This window comes from Canis lupus, chromosome 31 (assembly GCF_003254725.2).
Source record: "Canis lupus dingo isolate Sandy chromosome 31, ASM325472v2, whole genome shotgun sequence".
NCBI classification, from domain to species: Eukaryota; Metazoa; Chordata; class Mammalia; order Carnivora; family Canidae; genus Canis; species Canis lupus.
Window position 1 is genome coordinate 33,801,419 of NC_064273.1, and position 17,351 is coordinate 33,818,769.

Below are 17,351 nucleotides of genomic sequence, written 5' to 3' on the forward strand. Positions count from 1 at the left end.
TCGGATGCTTAACCGACTGAGCCACTCAGGCACCCCAAAATGTTAAGCATCAACAATCTTTACTTTTATTACTAGAACTTAAAAGACCTGCTGATAAAATTCTAACCACATATCCATACACTGTTCTCTTTAACTCCATCCTTTCAACAAGTCATTTTTTAAAAAGGTTTAGTCATGGGATCCCTGGGTGGCGCAGCAGTTTGGCGCCTGCCTTTGGCCCAGGGCGCGATCCTGGAGACCCTGGATCGAATCCCACATTGGGCTCCCGGTGCCTGGAGCCTGCTTCTCCCTCTGCCTGTGTCTCTGCCTCTCTCTCTCTCTCTGTGACTATAATTAATTAATTAATAAATAAATAAATAAATAAATAAATAAATAAATAAATAAATATTAAAAAAAAAAAAGGTTTAGTCATCAAATCCTACAAAGTTCCCCTTATAACAGCTTATCCTCTCCCTGCCTCTCCATTCCATACAAGCACTGTCCTTGACCAGGCTCCCACATCCTATACTCCTACTTCTTGCAACAGACTCCTAAATCACTTCCTTTAATACTGATCCTGTTAACTTTCAAAATCTATTCAACTATTTTGGTTGTACAATTGATCCTCTAAATTTAAATGAAATCCTTGGTTTTCAATACCATCATCATCTGCTCCCAAAGTAACAAACAGCCAGATGCTGCTACTCTGCTCACTCCCATACTCCACCCCTAAACCAGCCAGGCCAATGCTCTATCACTAGTGTGGGGACATGCCACACATGCCTACTTTCTGACCTGGGTCCTAATAGCTCCTTACTTTCTGAATGTCCCCTTCCTACTCAGCTCCCTGTGAGAACTCAGTTCAAGTCCCAATTCTTCCACTAAACCTTCCCTAACTACCCACCTTTTAGTGATTTGCCATTTCTCTCACAAAACACTCAATACCCAATTCTAATATAACTTTTCAGAGAAACATCTAAGATCTTAGGTTGCTTTTATTTTTTTTAAAGACTTTATTTATTAATTATACCATATGGGGAGGGGGGAGGGACAAGCAGACTCCTTACTGAGAGCGAAGCCTGACGTAGGGGGGCTCAATGCAGGGCTCAACCTTACAACCCTGATGAGATGACGTGAGCCAAAATCAAGAATCATACACTTAACCAAATGCACCACCCCAGGACCCCCTTTAGGTTGCTTTCAAAACACATAATAAGTAAAAGACAAAGGTTAATCAGGCAGATTAACTTACTCTCCTTCTTCCCGAAGATGTTTTAGGAAGATCACTATCATCCTAGGAATAAAAATCAGAGCAGCTTAAGTGTTAACATTCTCATTAGAAATATAATAATCTAAATGCATATCAAAGACATTAGGTCTTACCAGGGTTTTTAACTTATTTTACAAAAATCTCAAAAGGCAGACCCTATCAAATGATTTTTGTGGAACCCAGCCTCCAACAAACCAACCATTCTTAATAACCCTTTGCATTCCTTAAGAACATGCATTAATTCCAAAAGATAGTGATAAAAAAATGCTTTGTACATGACTTAAATATAGTACATGCATAAGCGACTTTAAATTTGTGTTTTACTTCTATCCATAAAACCCTAGAAACCATCTCCTACATTTCCTCAATTTCCTACTCTATACATTTTCTTATTCCCTAAATCAAATATTTGTGTACCCATTTTTATTCCAATATAAAGTAGCTTGAAAATCAGTGTATTACAGTTAGGGGTCTTGTAGAAATTGATATTAATTACACTGATAATGGTTAGTGTTTTTAAAGAGTATCCTTCCTAAAACTCCTACAACTTAGTGCCTGATTCTGTATGAAGTGAAATTATTTATACCATTGATATTTGCCTTAAACTTCAAAATAATCTTGAGTGAAGAACTTGTAGGCACTGGGAGCATGGTAAAGTTCATTAATTTTTAATTACAGTTAGGGGCGCCTGGGTGGCTCAGTGGTTGAGCATCTGCCTTCAGCTCAGGGCGTGATCCCAGGTCTGGGGACCGAGTCCCACATTGGGGTCCCCACATGGAGCCTGCTTCTCCCTCTGCCAGAGTGTCTCTGCCTCTCTCTCTCTCTGCCTCTCTCATGAGTAAATAAAATCTTTAAAAAAAATTTTTTTTAATTACGATTAAATCCAACTCTCAGATGTTGGTTTTTGCAAAAGTAGAGAACATTCTGCAGCTATGTTATTCGCAAAGACGTATTTTATTTGGTATCAATTATTGGTTAAAACAAATTACCTCACTGAATGTCTAGACAATTAAGAAATATATTTTTATCAAAATAGTTTTCATAGTTCACTGGAATATAGTGAGAATTGGTATTTCTAATTCACTCAATATTTTTAAGTTATTATTTAAAATTAACAAAAATCATTATAAAATTGGCAAACTTCATACCAAATCCTCGGCATTTTGCTCATCATTTTCAGAAGTGTTGGAAAGTTCTGAGATATTTGTACAGTCTTGATTCCTAAAAAACAATTTTTCATATTTTTAAGAGTATGCAGATGTAGTTACTGTTGTAAAAAATTCAAACTGCAAGTTAAGATATAGATGGTTCTCCAAGTAGAGGAATACCAGGGTTTTTTAATCTACCCTCTGTGGAAACAACTGACCATCTTAGAATACTGAAAGCCGCCCCCCCCCAACTAAGTATGTATAAAACTAAGCTGGTAATCCAGAAATAATACATGCATAAGCTCAATTGGGTGAACTCGGGGATGAGTTTTCCTACACATCATCACTAGTCATAGTCATACAGTTAGTACCAAGAACATGGCTGATGGAGATAAAATAGAGGGGAAAAGTACAAATTAAAGCAAATTATATCTTCCCTGCACCCAAAAAAGAAAGCATGCTAATTTAGGAATGTCTAGGCATAAGGAAGATCAAAATGGGTGTGTGATTTTTCTGAAGTGGAAAAAATGAAAATTGTGGGCCAGGAGCAGATTCAACCCAGTTGAAAAACTTGGAACCAGTTACTTCCCAGTGTGTGGCCTGATGGTGAAAATTATGGCACAGTTTATAAACCATCTTCTCCAATAGACAATTCTTTCCAACAATTTGTGTGACTATGGTAGAAGGGCATTAGGATCATACAGCAACGTTGGAAAACAAACAAACAAAAAAAGGATCATGCAGCAAAATACTAAGTTTAAAAGAAACAGGCTGAGTAAGTTGTCCAAAGTGACAAAGAATGTTCAATCAAACAAATGAGGTTAAAACTCAAGTCTCACTTTCCAAGTCAGTTTCCATTCTACTCCTGCAAACTGATCTCCCAGTGCAAGAAGCATATGCTGAGTCACCCTTATACAACCACTCTCATGGGATACAATCCCAAAGAGACGAAAACCAATCTAGTCATGACAAAACCTCACACAAACCCAAACTCAATATTCTCCACAAAATAAGTGGTGAGAAATAATGATGAGGTCAGGAGCGAAGGGAAAGGCTACATAACAGATAAAAGGACACAAAGACACCAGATGAGTGAAAGCAGCAGGGGTCTGGACTAGGTCCTGAGATACAGCAGGGATGCTGCCATAAGAACTGAGGAAATCCACTGCAGGCATTAGTATGACACCAAGAATAATTTCTTAACATTTCATGAGGATACCACAGGTATGAAAAAAGTTAACCTAAGGGGAAACCGGTGAAGGGTATATACAGGGCAACTTTCTGTAGTATAAAATTAGTTCAAAGTTTTAAAAAACAGAAAAAAACTAGATTCTTGATTTCTCATGCCTTTACTAAAATTATGATTACAATATGTGTGTAAATAAATGCCACTTAAAAAAAAGAAATGCCACTTAACGCATGTTAAAAGGGTATAATTCAGAGAGCAAAAATTAAAAAATGGTTCGTTGCAAGAGGTGCAATATGCAAAGTCACTTTTCCACCACATCTGTAACAGGAGGTAACTTACTTTATAAATTTTAAAAGTTGGTCAGTTATCTTCTTAGCTGATCTTGCAATTACACTCTCAGGTTCATTAAATGTCCTGGCATTATGTTCTATATATCTGACTTCCCAAACTAATGCGGATAGCCTCCTTCAAAATAAAAAGTAGGCATTTTACACGTTAGAAAATGAAAAGACAGAAATCAAATTTTAAAAATTAAGCCAGCATATATTAATATATTAAATCATAAGCCCTCAAGCTAAACCACTTTCTAATGCTGTCAACCTGTCATAGTCATAAGCAATCATGTCACAGAAGCTAAACCACAGAGAATGTAAAGACCAAAAATCTTAACAGTTCATTTTATCATAACATCCAGAAAACTAACAAAGTAACCCACCCTTTTACCTTCTCTAGAGATACTATTGAAGCTACTGAGACACATTTAAGAACATGTGTTAAATACCATTAATCCTGAGAGAGTAACCGGGCAAAGTGATTTCTGAACAAATGCACATTCCCAGGTTTGGCTATGGAGATATATTACACCAACTATATAAGAAGCCAGTTTTTTGTACTGGTAATTTCTTGAAATAGATGAATTATAAAAAATAAAATACCATCAATTACTTAAAAAAAAAAAATCACTGAGAATAGGAAATTTTATAATTACCAGTTCTCCAGAAGCCAAAGATAAAAAGCTGATGACTCTGGGGAATTAATCTTTCAAAGGCCAATGTTTAACCAATTATATCTTTAAATCAAGGGAAGTAAGAATGTTAACACCCAAATAAAAACAAATATGATATCTAACTACTTAACAAATTCATTTAAAAAAAAAAACAGACTACTAAAGATTGAAGAATGAAACATGGCATTTTTTTTTAATTTGCTTTCTCTTCAACATCTAAGTGTCTTATATATAAGACCACAAATTACCATAATGAAAGAGAATGAAACCGAAAATAATGCTCATCAGCCCCCCTACTTCACCCCTGTCACCATCAACCACCACCTCCATTTACTCTGGTCAGGACGATCAAATACCTTTTCAAACTATTTTTAAAAGAGGTTTCTACTGACCTGTAAAATCTATTAACAAGTCTCATTCGGATTGTGTAAAGATCAGTTGGATAAGCTACTACAGTACAGTACTTCGGATATGTACACAGATCAACTGGACCTGCAAAAGCTGCTGCTATGTCTGTGGAGGGAGAGAAAAGAATTTTTGATCAATCAATTCATTACCTTTAAGAGATTATTTCTCTACAAATGATTCAAAAATAGAGCTACAATTAACACTGCAAGCCCACCCAAAAGGTAGCAAATAAAAATTGTAGTGAAGAACACAACCCCAGTTTGCCACTATTTTAAAATACTTATGTGGAGTGGAAAGCTTAAACATGAAAATTCACACTCAAAAACTTACCAAGATTCAAAAGTTGATCTATGCCACTAATAATTCGTTCACACTCTTCATCTCTCGATTTCTGACCCCATTCACCATCTTGTGGTTTGTAGAGCAATTTCTCTAGCTCATCTGAAGTGACAGAAATACTAGCTCCTAATTCTTCAGGTGGATCAACTATGAATTCCATTAAAAAGAACAGAAAAATTATCAAACAAATATACCATATTTAAGTTGTCGAAACTCATTAAAAAAACACTACAAAGGAAAAAGTAGCTCTTTTATAGTGGAGAAACCTGCAGACACCACCTAAATCACAGAATGAAAGTTAATGTCTTCAGGAATAGAACATATGGGTATCATGTGGCTCCTGACAGGAAGCACGGAGGACCACGTATACATATCACTTCTCTAACACTAGTGCCAAAAATGCAAACCCTGGATATGGATGAAATTACAAGTCAAGCCCAAACTGAGAGAAATTCTACGAAATAGCCAGGATTACATGGGAAACGACAGTGGGCTACTAAGATGCAGTCAGCATCAAGCTGGAAGCCTACGATAATAATTAATGAGCCAGATACCCATTAATTCTTTTTTGAGAGACGCCTAGGTGGCTCAGCAGTTGAGCAACAACCGGCCTTTGGCTCAAGGCGTGATCCTGGAGTTCCAGGATCGAGTCCCACATCAGGTGCCCTGCGGGAAGCCTGCTTCTCCCTTTGCTAATGTCTCTGCCTTCTGTCTCTCATGAGTAAATAAAAATCTTTAAAAAAAAAAATTCTTTTTTGAGTTTTAGTAAAGCTCACAATTACCATAATAATTCGAAAACATTTCTCAAACAGAAAACATAGGTAAAATATTATTTAAAAATTATATACCATTATCAGGAATTGGTTCCATGTCCCATGGGCTAAGTTTTTCAATTTCAGTATTGTCCCACCTGTTAAAAAACAAAGTCTAGTTAGCTCTCATAAAAACGACTTGTGGCAAAAAAAAAAAAAAAAAAAAAAAAAAAAAAAAAAAAAAAAAAAACCACGACTTGTGGCTGACAACTAGGTAACCAACTACAAGAGTAAAGAAAAATAAAATGTGAAAATTTTACTGTAGCAATCAAAGTTTAAATATTACTAATAAGATTTTTAGGAAAATATATTAAACCAGAAATCCTCTGTGGCTTATAGCCAGGGTAGGCATTTAAAAAACGAAAACAAAAGCAAAAAAACAACTCAAAGACACAGCAGAGTTTTGAATACCAGTTTAGAATGTGACTTTATTCCACAGCCAATAGAAAAGCAGCAAAGCCTTCTATAAACAAAGGAAATGATACAATGTGTGCCCCTGAACAAGGATCCTGCAGTATTACACTGCTATATTGGGTGGCTACAGAAATGGTCCCGGGAAGCAAGCAGAGTCTGTCCTAAGGGGTACCAGTAAATAGGAAGCAGCAGAGACATACTAGAGACACTGTAAGGGGGAAGACTGACAGGACTCAATGACAGACTAAATCATGGTCCTTAACCATGGTCATAAAACCACCCACCACAATGAATCAATGTTTGTAGAGGCTTCATTTTCAACTGCATACAGACCTAACGATGTAGCACTGGAAATGACTATCTGGGTACTGTGGCTGATATGGCTCTTGACTCAGCACCGTCCCAAACCACCAGGCATCATCAATGATAGAACGAAACCTGTCACCTGTAAGAGATGACCAAGACTGAGACACCAATTTGCCAAAATTAACACTTTTAATTTATAAAATACCACTGATTTGGATAAAAGAGAAATTACATCTTTATCTTAAACTTAGCCACCATTCCCCACTTTCCAGCAATCTTCAGGGATGAGATAAACGTATAAAGATATAATGTCACACTGAGCAATTTCCTGAAGGCATATAACCATATAGTGTAACAGACTAAAATGGTTATGACTAGACGACCTTGTCTGGTGGATCCAAACACCTACCCCAAAATAAGTTCTATTACATTATACGACATGAAAGAAAAAAGTTTAACAAAACTCAAAAACCTTTTATAACTATATGTACTGTCAATAGTTTAATATTTAATAAGTATATTAAATACATACAGCTCTGCAATGTTTCCTGAATAAAACAAATTATAAAAATATGATTAAAAATATGATTAGAATTTAATCCGTGATTATTCTAAAGTTGTTCCTATATAAGTATTGTCACATCTTAGGACTTCACATTAAAAATCAGTTCAAGAGGTATCCTTCAAACTGCTTACATGTTATTTAAAACCATTAGGGGCACCCAGGTGGCTCAGTTGGTTAGGCATCTGATTCTTGGTTTTGGCTTAGGTCATTAATCTCAGGGTTGTGAAATCAAGTCCCACATCGAACATGGAGCCATCTTAGGACTCCATCCCTCCCCCCAGCCCCCGGTTCTCTCCTTCTGCCTCTCCCACCTCCCTTAAAAAAAAAAAAAAAAAGGAAACATCTGCATAGCTCTTTATCTCAGCAGGGTATATGAAGTGGGGAAGTAGATCTTAGGAGGGCTCCTCAACAAACCAAAATAACTGTAAAGAGTACTCCAACTAACTTCAGTCATTTTCTGAATGTATTTTAACAATAAGAACTCTTCTAGAGGAATACAGTATATGTGGGGTCCGTTACAGAAAAGAAACACAGACTGCTGTAATAAGCCCATGTTTTCCTTCCCATCCATTCCACCATTCTCAAAACAAAATCACTAACAAAAAAAGTCCCTTATCCAGAATTAGTAATTTCTTGGTAGATTTGCAATTCTTTTTTCAAGGAAAAGTTTTACAGAAATGTTATCAATCAAAATTAAAGCTACATCTCACCTCCAAGAAAGAGAATATTTATGCCATAAAATACCCACAAATAGTATTAACTTAAAGTATGCTTATACTGAATTCTGTAAAACTGAAAAATAAAAAAAAATAAAATTAAAAAAACCAGGAGTATCATAACTCCTGGAGCAACATGTTTTGAGGTTCTTAATATATTTTCAAATTCATGGAAACATGACTTTTATGTATATTTCATATTTTCCAAAATCACTAGAAACCCATAAGCCCCCTAATCCCTCTCTCTAAATAAATTTCCACTTTTGATAGTATTTCATTAATATAAATATTCTAAAACAGAACTTCAACTTTAGAAAAAAAATCCTATCAAAGTTCTAACTTTTTAAATGAAAGGCATATATTAAAAATCTGATGTAACACTCTGGTTTTTGTCTCATTATATAAGTAAAACACCTAATTTAACATAAAAAAGCCAGTCTTTGATACCAGGAATTAACTTTATAATACTTTTCTTCCTTATTTACCTAAAACTAGAAGATGCTTTTAGTTTAAATAAAAACATTTCTTCAGTGTTAACACTTTTAATTAAAAGGAACCTTAAGAAATCACTTTTCTGGGAGTACGTGGCTGGCTCAGTCAGAGGAGCACACAACTCTTGATCTCAGGGTCGTGAATTAGAGTCCGATGTTTGGTACAGAGATTACTTAAATAAAATTTTTAAAAAAGAAAACACTTTGGGACGCCTGAGTGGCTCAGTGGTCAAGCGTCTGCCTTTGGCTCAGGTCATGATCCTGGGGTTCAGGGATTCAGTCCCACACTGGACTCCCTGTGAGGAATCTGCTTCTCCCTCTGCCTGTGTCTCTGCCTCTCTTTCTGTCTCTCTCTCATGAATAAATAAAAATCTTAAAAAAAAAAAAAAAAAAAAACCTTTTCAGAAAGTAAAACCCGACTTTTAAGAATTAAAAAAAAAAAAAAAACCCTGTTTTTGCCCATATAACAGTAGGATAAACTTAAGAGTAGGACAGAACTTTAATAAAGTTTTCAACATAGAAAAATCAGAATCAAGCAACTTTTTTTTTTTTTTAGCAACTTCTTTTAATAACACTGCTCAAACCTCAAGAAAACAGGTAAAATTTTAGAGGGGAACAAAACTGAATCAGAAGGTCTGGTACATTAATTTCTCAACCACAAAAATAAAACAAAACCACTAAATTACAAGAGTCAAGTGGGAATCCACCTCTAAAGCTGAGCTACAAAGAACTGACTTTAAAACAATTTTTGGATGTACATATTGGTAGAACAAAAAGAGAGCTTCCAACTCATACATCATGGGGCTGGATAAACAAGAGATGGGAAACTTTTTATTTTTTAATATTTTATTTATTTGACAAAGAGAGAAATCACGGGCAGAAGGAGAGAGAGAAGCAGGCTCCCTGCTGAGCAGGGATCTACATGTGAGGCTTGATCTTGATCTCAGGATCCCAGGCATAAAGATGGGAAACCTGAATGTTCTTCAGAATCTGGCTATAGGACCTGTTAACTCCCACCATTCCAGATGCCTTGAGTTTGGTTTCTATTGTTTCTGTGTCTGGCTAGATGTTTTTCTTCAAGAAAAATTTCCTTTACCTCTAGTCCCAAAATAATCCTGACTACTTGAGTGGACATTAACCGCTAAAAATCGTCCACTAAGAGTAGCCACTCTCTCCGACCATCTTTCGTTTCAAATAGGGATGGCTCAGGTAATTCTATCTATAATTTATCTATTTGTAGTACATGTAGAAAAAGGCAGCAAAAACTAGGAAAATTAATGAGGTCCTAACATCATTTACAATGTATTCATCAGATATAAAACTTAGTATCTCTAATAAGAGGCCAAAACTGATAAAAGGAGAATGAGCTATCCTCAGTGATTCAAGTCAAACTCAACACATGAGCCCCCCAGATAGCATTCCACACTGAAAGTAATACATGTATACCTGTGAAAGGGATTCTACGGTTGCTGACTAGTATTACCTAGCCTGGTTACAGTCATCAATTTTGTCCTGTGGAGATTACTGGCCTATGAAAGTTTAATAAGCAAGGGAGCCCACCAACCCACCCCAAATGGTCACCACAAAAAACACATTCAGCTAGCACATATGTTGAGGTCATTTTATTTTTTCTGTCCAGTCAGATGTCTCAGAGTTATAAAGTAGAAATGTACTATGAATTTCTTTTATTTTTTAGAAGAATGGTTTCCTCAAGTCAATGTATTTAAGTCTGGGTTGATACGACACTAAAGTAAAATATTCTGGTATACCAGAATATTATCAGCGTGAAATCTGCATTATTTTTCAACTTTCTGATTGTCTTATATCATTAGAATAATTTTGTGAATTATACTAGTCACATTAAAGATAGAAAAAAATGCAGTACAGGGAAGTCTGACAGGAAATAAAAAGTCAACTCTAGCATATAGTCAATGAGTAAGAATCCCTTCAAAACGTCAGCTACTATAAGAACACAAGAAATACTGCTTGGCTAAAGAGGTTATTAAGTAGAAACAAGTACCAGGCCTTAAACAAAATACACTTTTTGGTCACTTACATTTCTTTCTAGAATTTGCATGTTTCCATCTACCATAATAAGCAGCACCAAAACCAGAAAAATAGACCAATATGAGAGATAAGATTTTCTAAGGGCATATAAAACTCAGGAAGGATGGACTTACAAGACTGCCAATTCCTCTGTCTTGCTTCATCATAAAATTGACGCAATACAAGAAAGTCAATAACATCTGGCATATCATGATATCTAAAAAGAAATAAAAGATTGTTAAAACGCCCTGAGTAGCAGGTTATAGTCTAGAGCAGCAATGTTCAAAAGAAACAGCTGCATTTGTAATCCTCATTTTTCAACCAGCCATACTTAAAAAAATGGAAAAAGAAACTAGTAAAATTAATTTTAAGAGTGTATTTCATTTAGCCTTTTGTACCCTAAACACTGTTTCACCATGTTATCAATACAAAATAATAATGAGATATTTTACACATTCTTTTTCTTCATACCAAGGCTTCCAAACCTAGTGTTACATTTAACAGCACACTCAACTGAAACCCACCACATTTCAAGCACTCAAGAGCCACATGTGACTAAGGGCTACCATAATATACAACACGGGTTTAACAAGTTATTCATTTTAATATTTTCTCAAAAACAGGTCTCCACACATGTAAGTGGCATAGAGGAAGGTATAAAATAGGCCAATGCTTAATTGTTGCTACAACACATGATTTTTACTTCTAGTGGGCGCCCATCTACCAGAACCTCAACTCACACTGCATGCTGTCCCCAATGCTCTACTATGGACGCTGCAGCTATGAAAAAGTCATGCTCACCAGCAAGAGGAAAAATTTAAATTTAAATAATTCCACAAAAAAATAGTAACACATACCTAATAGAGAACGATTTGTCCATTAGTCTTCCAGTCGCAGGATCTATAAATGCTAGTTTGAGGCAACAGAGTGTAGGGGGCCCAACCTCATATCGTATTCCAACTATTTTGACCAATTCTTGATCCTTTAACGATATTTTAAAAGAATATGTGTTTAAAATGGTCAGAGTAGACCAATTCCTCAAAATTATAATTCTCTATATTGCTACATTTAAGTCAACTCAAAATTTAGGCTTCCAATTTGACATTAATTACAATCACTTTTGTTAACATTAATCTTCATGTCTTTTTTAGGATAGCCATTTAATACTGCTTCTAACGTACGGAATATACTCACTTTAGAAAATACACCACAAGTGTTAAGAAGGAACATATAGGTCATCAACCAGCTCAAATCTAAAGACAATTATGTGAATAACCCGAATTTCTTCCTGGCTCTGTGCTCTTCCTAGAGAAACACAATCCTGTATTGCGTGTTTCTGTGTAAGGACATCTCATCTAATATATGGATTGATTAGTGCTCTGAACTCCCAGCCAAAAGCAGTGTAACTCATGCCTAAACAAGTTTATCTAAGGCACATAGTTTCTCCGTAAAGCATATCATCACCTTGTGCTGAGAAGTACAACAGAGGACTTTGAGCACTAAACTTGACAGCTATTTTTAAACAGCAAGTCACCAACAAAAAAAAAGTAGAGATGTGAAAATTCTTTATTGTTGCAATCGGCAGTCGGCAAAAAGGACCCTCAGTTATGAGATCCTCAAGGACTCAAACAAGAAGGCATCACCTTGCTCAATCTCAGCTGGAAACATGCTGGTCAAGCAAATCAAATTTTTTGCTACTCTGTGCATGTTTGCAAATGACCAGAAAGCATCCTGAGCATTGATTCATTTTCCAAGTAGGAAAATTCACAAATAGGGAATCTGTAAATAATGAGGATCGACTGTATTCATACAGCTTGTAGGAAAATTCACAAGCAGAGCATCTGCAAGTAATAAGGATCAAATGTACCCAGAGACTCTGTAGTGAGAGAGATGTCCGTAAATCAGAGCAATCTCAAGAAAAAGTTCAAGAAGAGCCATTAAATCGAAGGGGAGTTGCTAGCATAGCTATTTTTCATCTTCTAACAGTTACTCAAAGTATCAAAAAAAGGTATAAAAAATAAAATAAAAAATCAACTGCAATGCTATTCCACATTTTGATATATTTATTTTGGTTGACTACATAGGTCTGTAAATTTTTATTCTCATAACCACAAACAACAACATCTCACATCCCATTTTTCCTCTTCATAATTAAGTTATAAAAATTTAATAGTCATTCATTCAACAAATATTCTAAAAGCCTCAATTACACAATGGGCTCTACACAGTCAATTCTGCGAATGTACCATGATTTGATTCACTCAATATAGTAGGATATTTGGATTTTTTCTCATTTTTGGTTTTTATAAACTAAATTTTATAAACTAAATTTCATAATGATATGAAATTGCATCACTCATAAATTCACATGCATTTCAATTATTTCCTAAATTACTAGAAGTAAAATCACTGAATTAAAACATATAAATATTTTTTAGTTTCAGCTCCAATTATGAAGATAGCCTCCAGAAAGCCTGGGCTGTTTGCGTACCCTGTCACCACCGTGATTAACTGGTAACAAACCAAAACCTGTGCTACTTGCTGAAATGTGGCAGTTTCTTTCTTTCAATGTTATTTTAAAAAAAAGTTTATAAAACTGGTTAAGTACAGAAGAGCTCAAGCGTTCTCAGCAATCTAGTCTATTATGTATGGGTCCAACCATTTTTCCAATTTGTATTTCCTCTCCTGAAAAGCTGCACTTCTTTTGAAAATGTATCCTAGATATACACATTTTAAGATTAAGATATAAACTGCCAAGCTGCCTTCCTAAAAGACTCTTACACTCTTACAATTTTATGTGCCAGTCAGCAGCACACAAAGACTGCCCACTGACAAACGTCATCCTGCTGGATCTTAAGGCTTAGAAGGTGACACCAGAAATGTTTTAAAGTAGGAAATCAATGGAAAGATAGTAATGAAATGTCTCCAGTAGTTTATTTTTAATGGATTTATAAATATTTATACATGTGCTAAATGTTGAATGATTTAATAATACTATCATCTTACCCTAAGGTCCATTTTTCTCCATGGCTCTTTGTTAGGGTTCAGTTCATAAATGTTATTTCTTCTGACAGCCTCAATATAAGCTTCATGACCCTGTCGAAAATATATTACCTGCAAAATGTATACATTTAAAAATAAATTAAAACCTATGAATAAAACATTTCGTCTTATGGTCCATATTTGTGTTTTTAAATTTTATTACTCTCACCTCATCACCCATTTGAGGAACAAAAGGAGACTTCCGAAGGGTGGTGTCAGTTATCCAAACTGGAGGATGAAATTCATATAAATGTTCCATATTTGCAAGCTCCATTGGAGTCATCCTCCGCAAGTTCTGCCAAGGAGAAGAGAACAAAATTTAATACAACAGAAAGGGCATGCACACACTGTTTAATTGAAAAGCAAAAGAAATTTCACCGATGAGAATGACTATTTACGGGCAATATCACCTAATGATTTGTTTTTAAACAGCATACATATGTTGTTCCTTAACATACACAGTAACATGTATCACTTGTGAAAGTATTGTAGATTTACCTAGCACTTTTCTAGCATCTCCTGAATTTCTAATAGATTCTTTGTAACACTTTACATTCTATAGGAAGGAGTTAAGTTCCAACCTAAATCCTCCTCAACAGACTGACTGCTCTACCGAGACACCATTCTGAATATCACCATGGACTAATTTTCACAAGGAATCTCCTCTTGATTTGAAGTTTTAAGAGTGGTGATTTTAAAACATGACCACAAACTCTCTGATCCTCTTCCTCTCCTCTTCAAGAGGTGTAGGAGCCCACATCTCCTCCAATTTGAGTGTGGTTCTGGAATTGCTTCTAACAAATAGAATAAAAGCAAAGGGACAATGAGAGGCTTGAAGACTGGGCTGTCACACGCATTAGGGCTCACCCCTTGCTTACACGTCTGGACCACTTGTTCCATGGAAAATCAGCCACCATTGTCATTCAGACACCCAAGCAGCCCTACAGAGGGGCCCATTTGGTAAGGAACTGAGTCCACCAGCCAACTGCCCAATGAATAAGCTTCAAAGAGTATCAGCCAGCTCCAGTCAAACCTCAGACAACTGCCAACTCCAGCCACTGTGATTAACTGCAACCCTATGAGCCAAAAATCACCTAACGAATTAGTCCTCAAATTCCCAATCAATCAAAACAGGAATACATGTTTGTTGTTTTAAGCAGCTAAAAGTTTCAGCGTCATCTGTTACACAGCAATAGATAACAAGTACGAAGACGTGGCCTCTTTAAATCATGGCCACCACCTGCACGACATGATAAGGAATAGGGACAGCACAATTACAAGTGTGTGAATGTGCCAAATGAAACAGAACATGTCAGATGGATCTAGAAAACATGGTAGTAACAGATGGAACAAGAAGTGCCCTGAAATGCCTTAAGGCATATTTCTGCTGTTGAAATTAACAGGAGAAAATAAAGAGTTATGGGGGGATTCCGAGCAAAACAGAGCTTCCCCTTTAAGTGTCAAACTGGGGAAGGAGTTGGTGACAAGGCCACTGTGGGACAGCCTTGACAGAGAAGCCTTTATAATACAGTTTTTTGAAACATAAATTCACATTTTATATTTGAATCCTGATGACTTAACAGTGTTAACAATATAAAAGCTCAAATTTCCCAAAGATTTTTAATTTCTAAATATTAACAGAAACACCTTTATAAAAAGTGTAAATAGGGATCCCTGGGTGGCGCAGCAGTTTGGCGCCTGCCTTTGGCCCAGGGCGTGATCCTGGAGACCCGGGATCGAATCCCACGTCGGGCTCCCAGTGCATGGAGCCTGCTTCTCCCTCTGCCTGTGTCTCTGCCTCTCTCTCTCTCTGTGTGTGACTATCATTAATAAATAAATAAATAAATAAATAAATAAATAAATAAATAAATAAAATTTTAAGAAATATATTTTAAAAAAAGTGTAAATAGATGTTTTGTTGTTTTTTTTAAAAGATTTTCTTTATTTATAAGTAAATAAAGAGAGGCAGAGACACAGGCAGAGGGAGAAGCAGCCTTTTGTGGGACTCGATCCCAGGACCACAGGGTCACACCCTGAACTGAAGGCAGCAGCTCAACCAAGGAGTCAACCAGGTGCCCTGTAAATAGATGTTTTTAAAAATATACTTCTCTTACCTCTTTTTTAGGCTTATTTTCTTTTTTTCTCTTTCGCCTCCTTTTTGGAGGAGATAAATTCTCAGTAGACATCTCATCCTCTGAACTACTGCAAAAGCGAGTAACTCGCCGACGCGAAGATGTCCGTAAAGGCGGCTGCAGATTGATGCCTGCATCAGCAGTCCAATCAGAGTATCTAGATGATGAGTCACTGGGAAAAGAAAACAGTGTAAGTGTAAGGAACCAGAATCTAAGCCCTGATAGCAAATCTCACACAACCTTTAAGAAGAGAGTAAGAGGAGAGAAGGACGGATCCTGGGAAGACTTAAATTGAACAATCTGCCTTCAACATCAGTGAATACTGAAGACCAGAGATCATGAGAAAGACAATGGATATTAAGAGAGAATGTGAGCCTGAAGAATTTAAATATAATATAGAGGAGACCTCGTGGAAGACAACATTTAGAGCCAACCATGATTCCCTTTTAGAAGAGGTAGTGTAGCTATGAAAACAGGAGAGATCACGCAGAACCATAAGAGTAGGCCCTTCTTCCCACCCCAAGTGAGAGGTGGCTCAGGAACAGACTAGAAATGTTAACTGGAATGAAAAGCCTTCCATGAATACACAGAAGCCCAAGGAAAACAGCCACAACAAATAGAAAACTGAGTGGCCAGAGCTTCTTGCCAAGGGGGGAGACTGTCCCCGATACAATAGAAGACCTAAGAGAGGAACTGGTCCTAGCCCAACCACAGAAAACTACATCCAGAAAACAAGCCCCCTCCTCACTACTAGCAAATACAGGAAAGGATGACAAAGGGCTCTACTGGGTCATCAATGGCCAACCGCATACCTCTCAGGCTCAAAAAAACAAACAGTAACACACACATTCCCAAGAGCTGTTTATTATAAAAAGAGCTCTTTAGAAAAATTGTAAGAGCACCCATTTTGTATAATAAAATTCAAGAGAAGCTGAATTAAAAGACAGTAATTATAGAGATAGAAAGCAGAACAGTGGTTGCCAGGGGACGGGAATGTGAAGTGGACAATTACTGTTTAATGGGTATACAGTTTCAGCTTTGCATCGAGCACAGGACACTGGGTGTGCGACAATATGAATGTGCTTAACACTACTGAAATATATAGTTAACAGTGGTTAAGACAGTTTTATTATGTCTATTTCACAATTAAAAATGAACTTTTAAAATAATAAACAAGTGCTCTAAAAAAATCACTCCAGCTCCTAATCAAAATGGAATAAAAAAGGTCAAGAAAGGAAATAGAGAGTATAGTACAGTGGTCTAGACAAACACAGGACCAATGGGAACAAATAAAATACTCTGAGTCGTATTTGGCAGAGGCACCTTCCTATGGTGAAAGTTATGTTAGAAAAAGAGAGAAATATGTCCAGGTTTCTGGCCTGAGCATCTGCCAAAGTGAAGTTGACATTGATTTACCAAGAGGAAGAATGGATGTTAACATCTTGGTCCCATGATATTTGGATACCAAAGTTAAACAAAAGGTCAGAA

The 17,351-nt window shown here is 36.3% G+C and overlaps 1 protein-coding gene across 2 annotated transcripts in view; it reads right to left on the reverse strand.

The window, feature by feature from the left end:
* BRWD1 (bromodomain and WD repeat domain containing 1) overlaps window positions 1-17,351 on the reverse strand; it is a 121,020-nt gene that overhangs the window by 30,922 nt on the left and 72,747 nt on the right. For both annotated transcript variants that reach the window (XM_035709422.2, XM_025449771.3), the window contains exons 23-34: window positions 15,846-16,035; window positions 13,901-14,026; window positions 13,696-13,803; window positions 11,547-11,671; window positions 10,824-10,906; window positions 6,899-7,010; window positions 6,188-6,249; window positions 5,331-5,486; window positions 4,985-5,105; window positions 3,926-4,051; window positions 2,398-2,470; window positions 1,232-1,273 (exon numbers count right to left, since the gene is read on the reverse strand). In XM_035709422.2, the coding sequence (XP_035565315.1) occupies window positions 1,232-1,273; window positions 2,398-2,470; window positions 3,926-4,051; window positions 4,985-5,105; window positions 5,331-5,486; window positions 6,188-6,249; window positions 6,899-7,010; window positions 10,824-10,906; window positions 11,547-11,671; window positions 13,696-13,803; window positions 13,901-14,026; window positions 15,846-16,035 (1,324 nt within the window). The remainder of the gene's footprint in view (window positions 1-1,231; window positions 1,274-2,397; window positions 2,471-3,925; window positions 4,052-4,984; window positions 5,106-5,330; window positions 5,487-6,187; window positions 6,250-6,898; window positions 7,011-10,823; window positions 10,907-11,546; window positions 11,672-13,695; window positions 13,804-13,900; window positions 14,027-15,845; window positions 16,036-17,351) is intronic.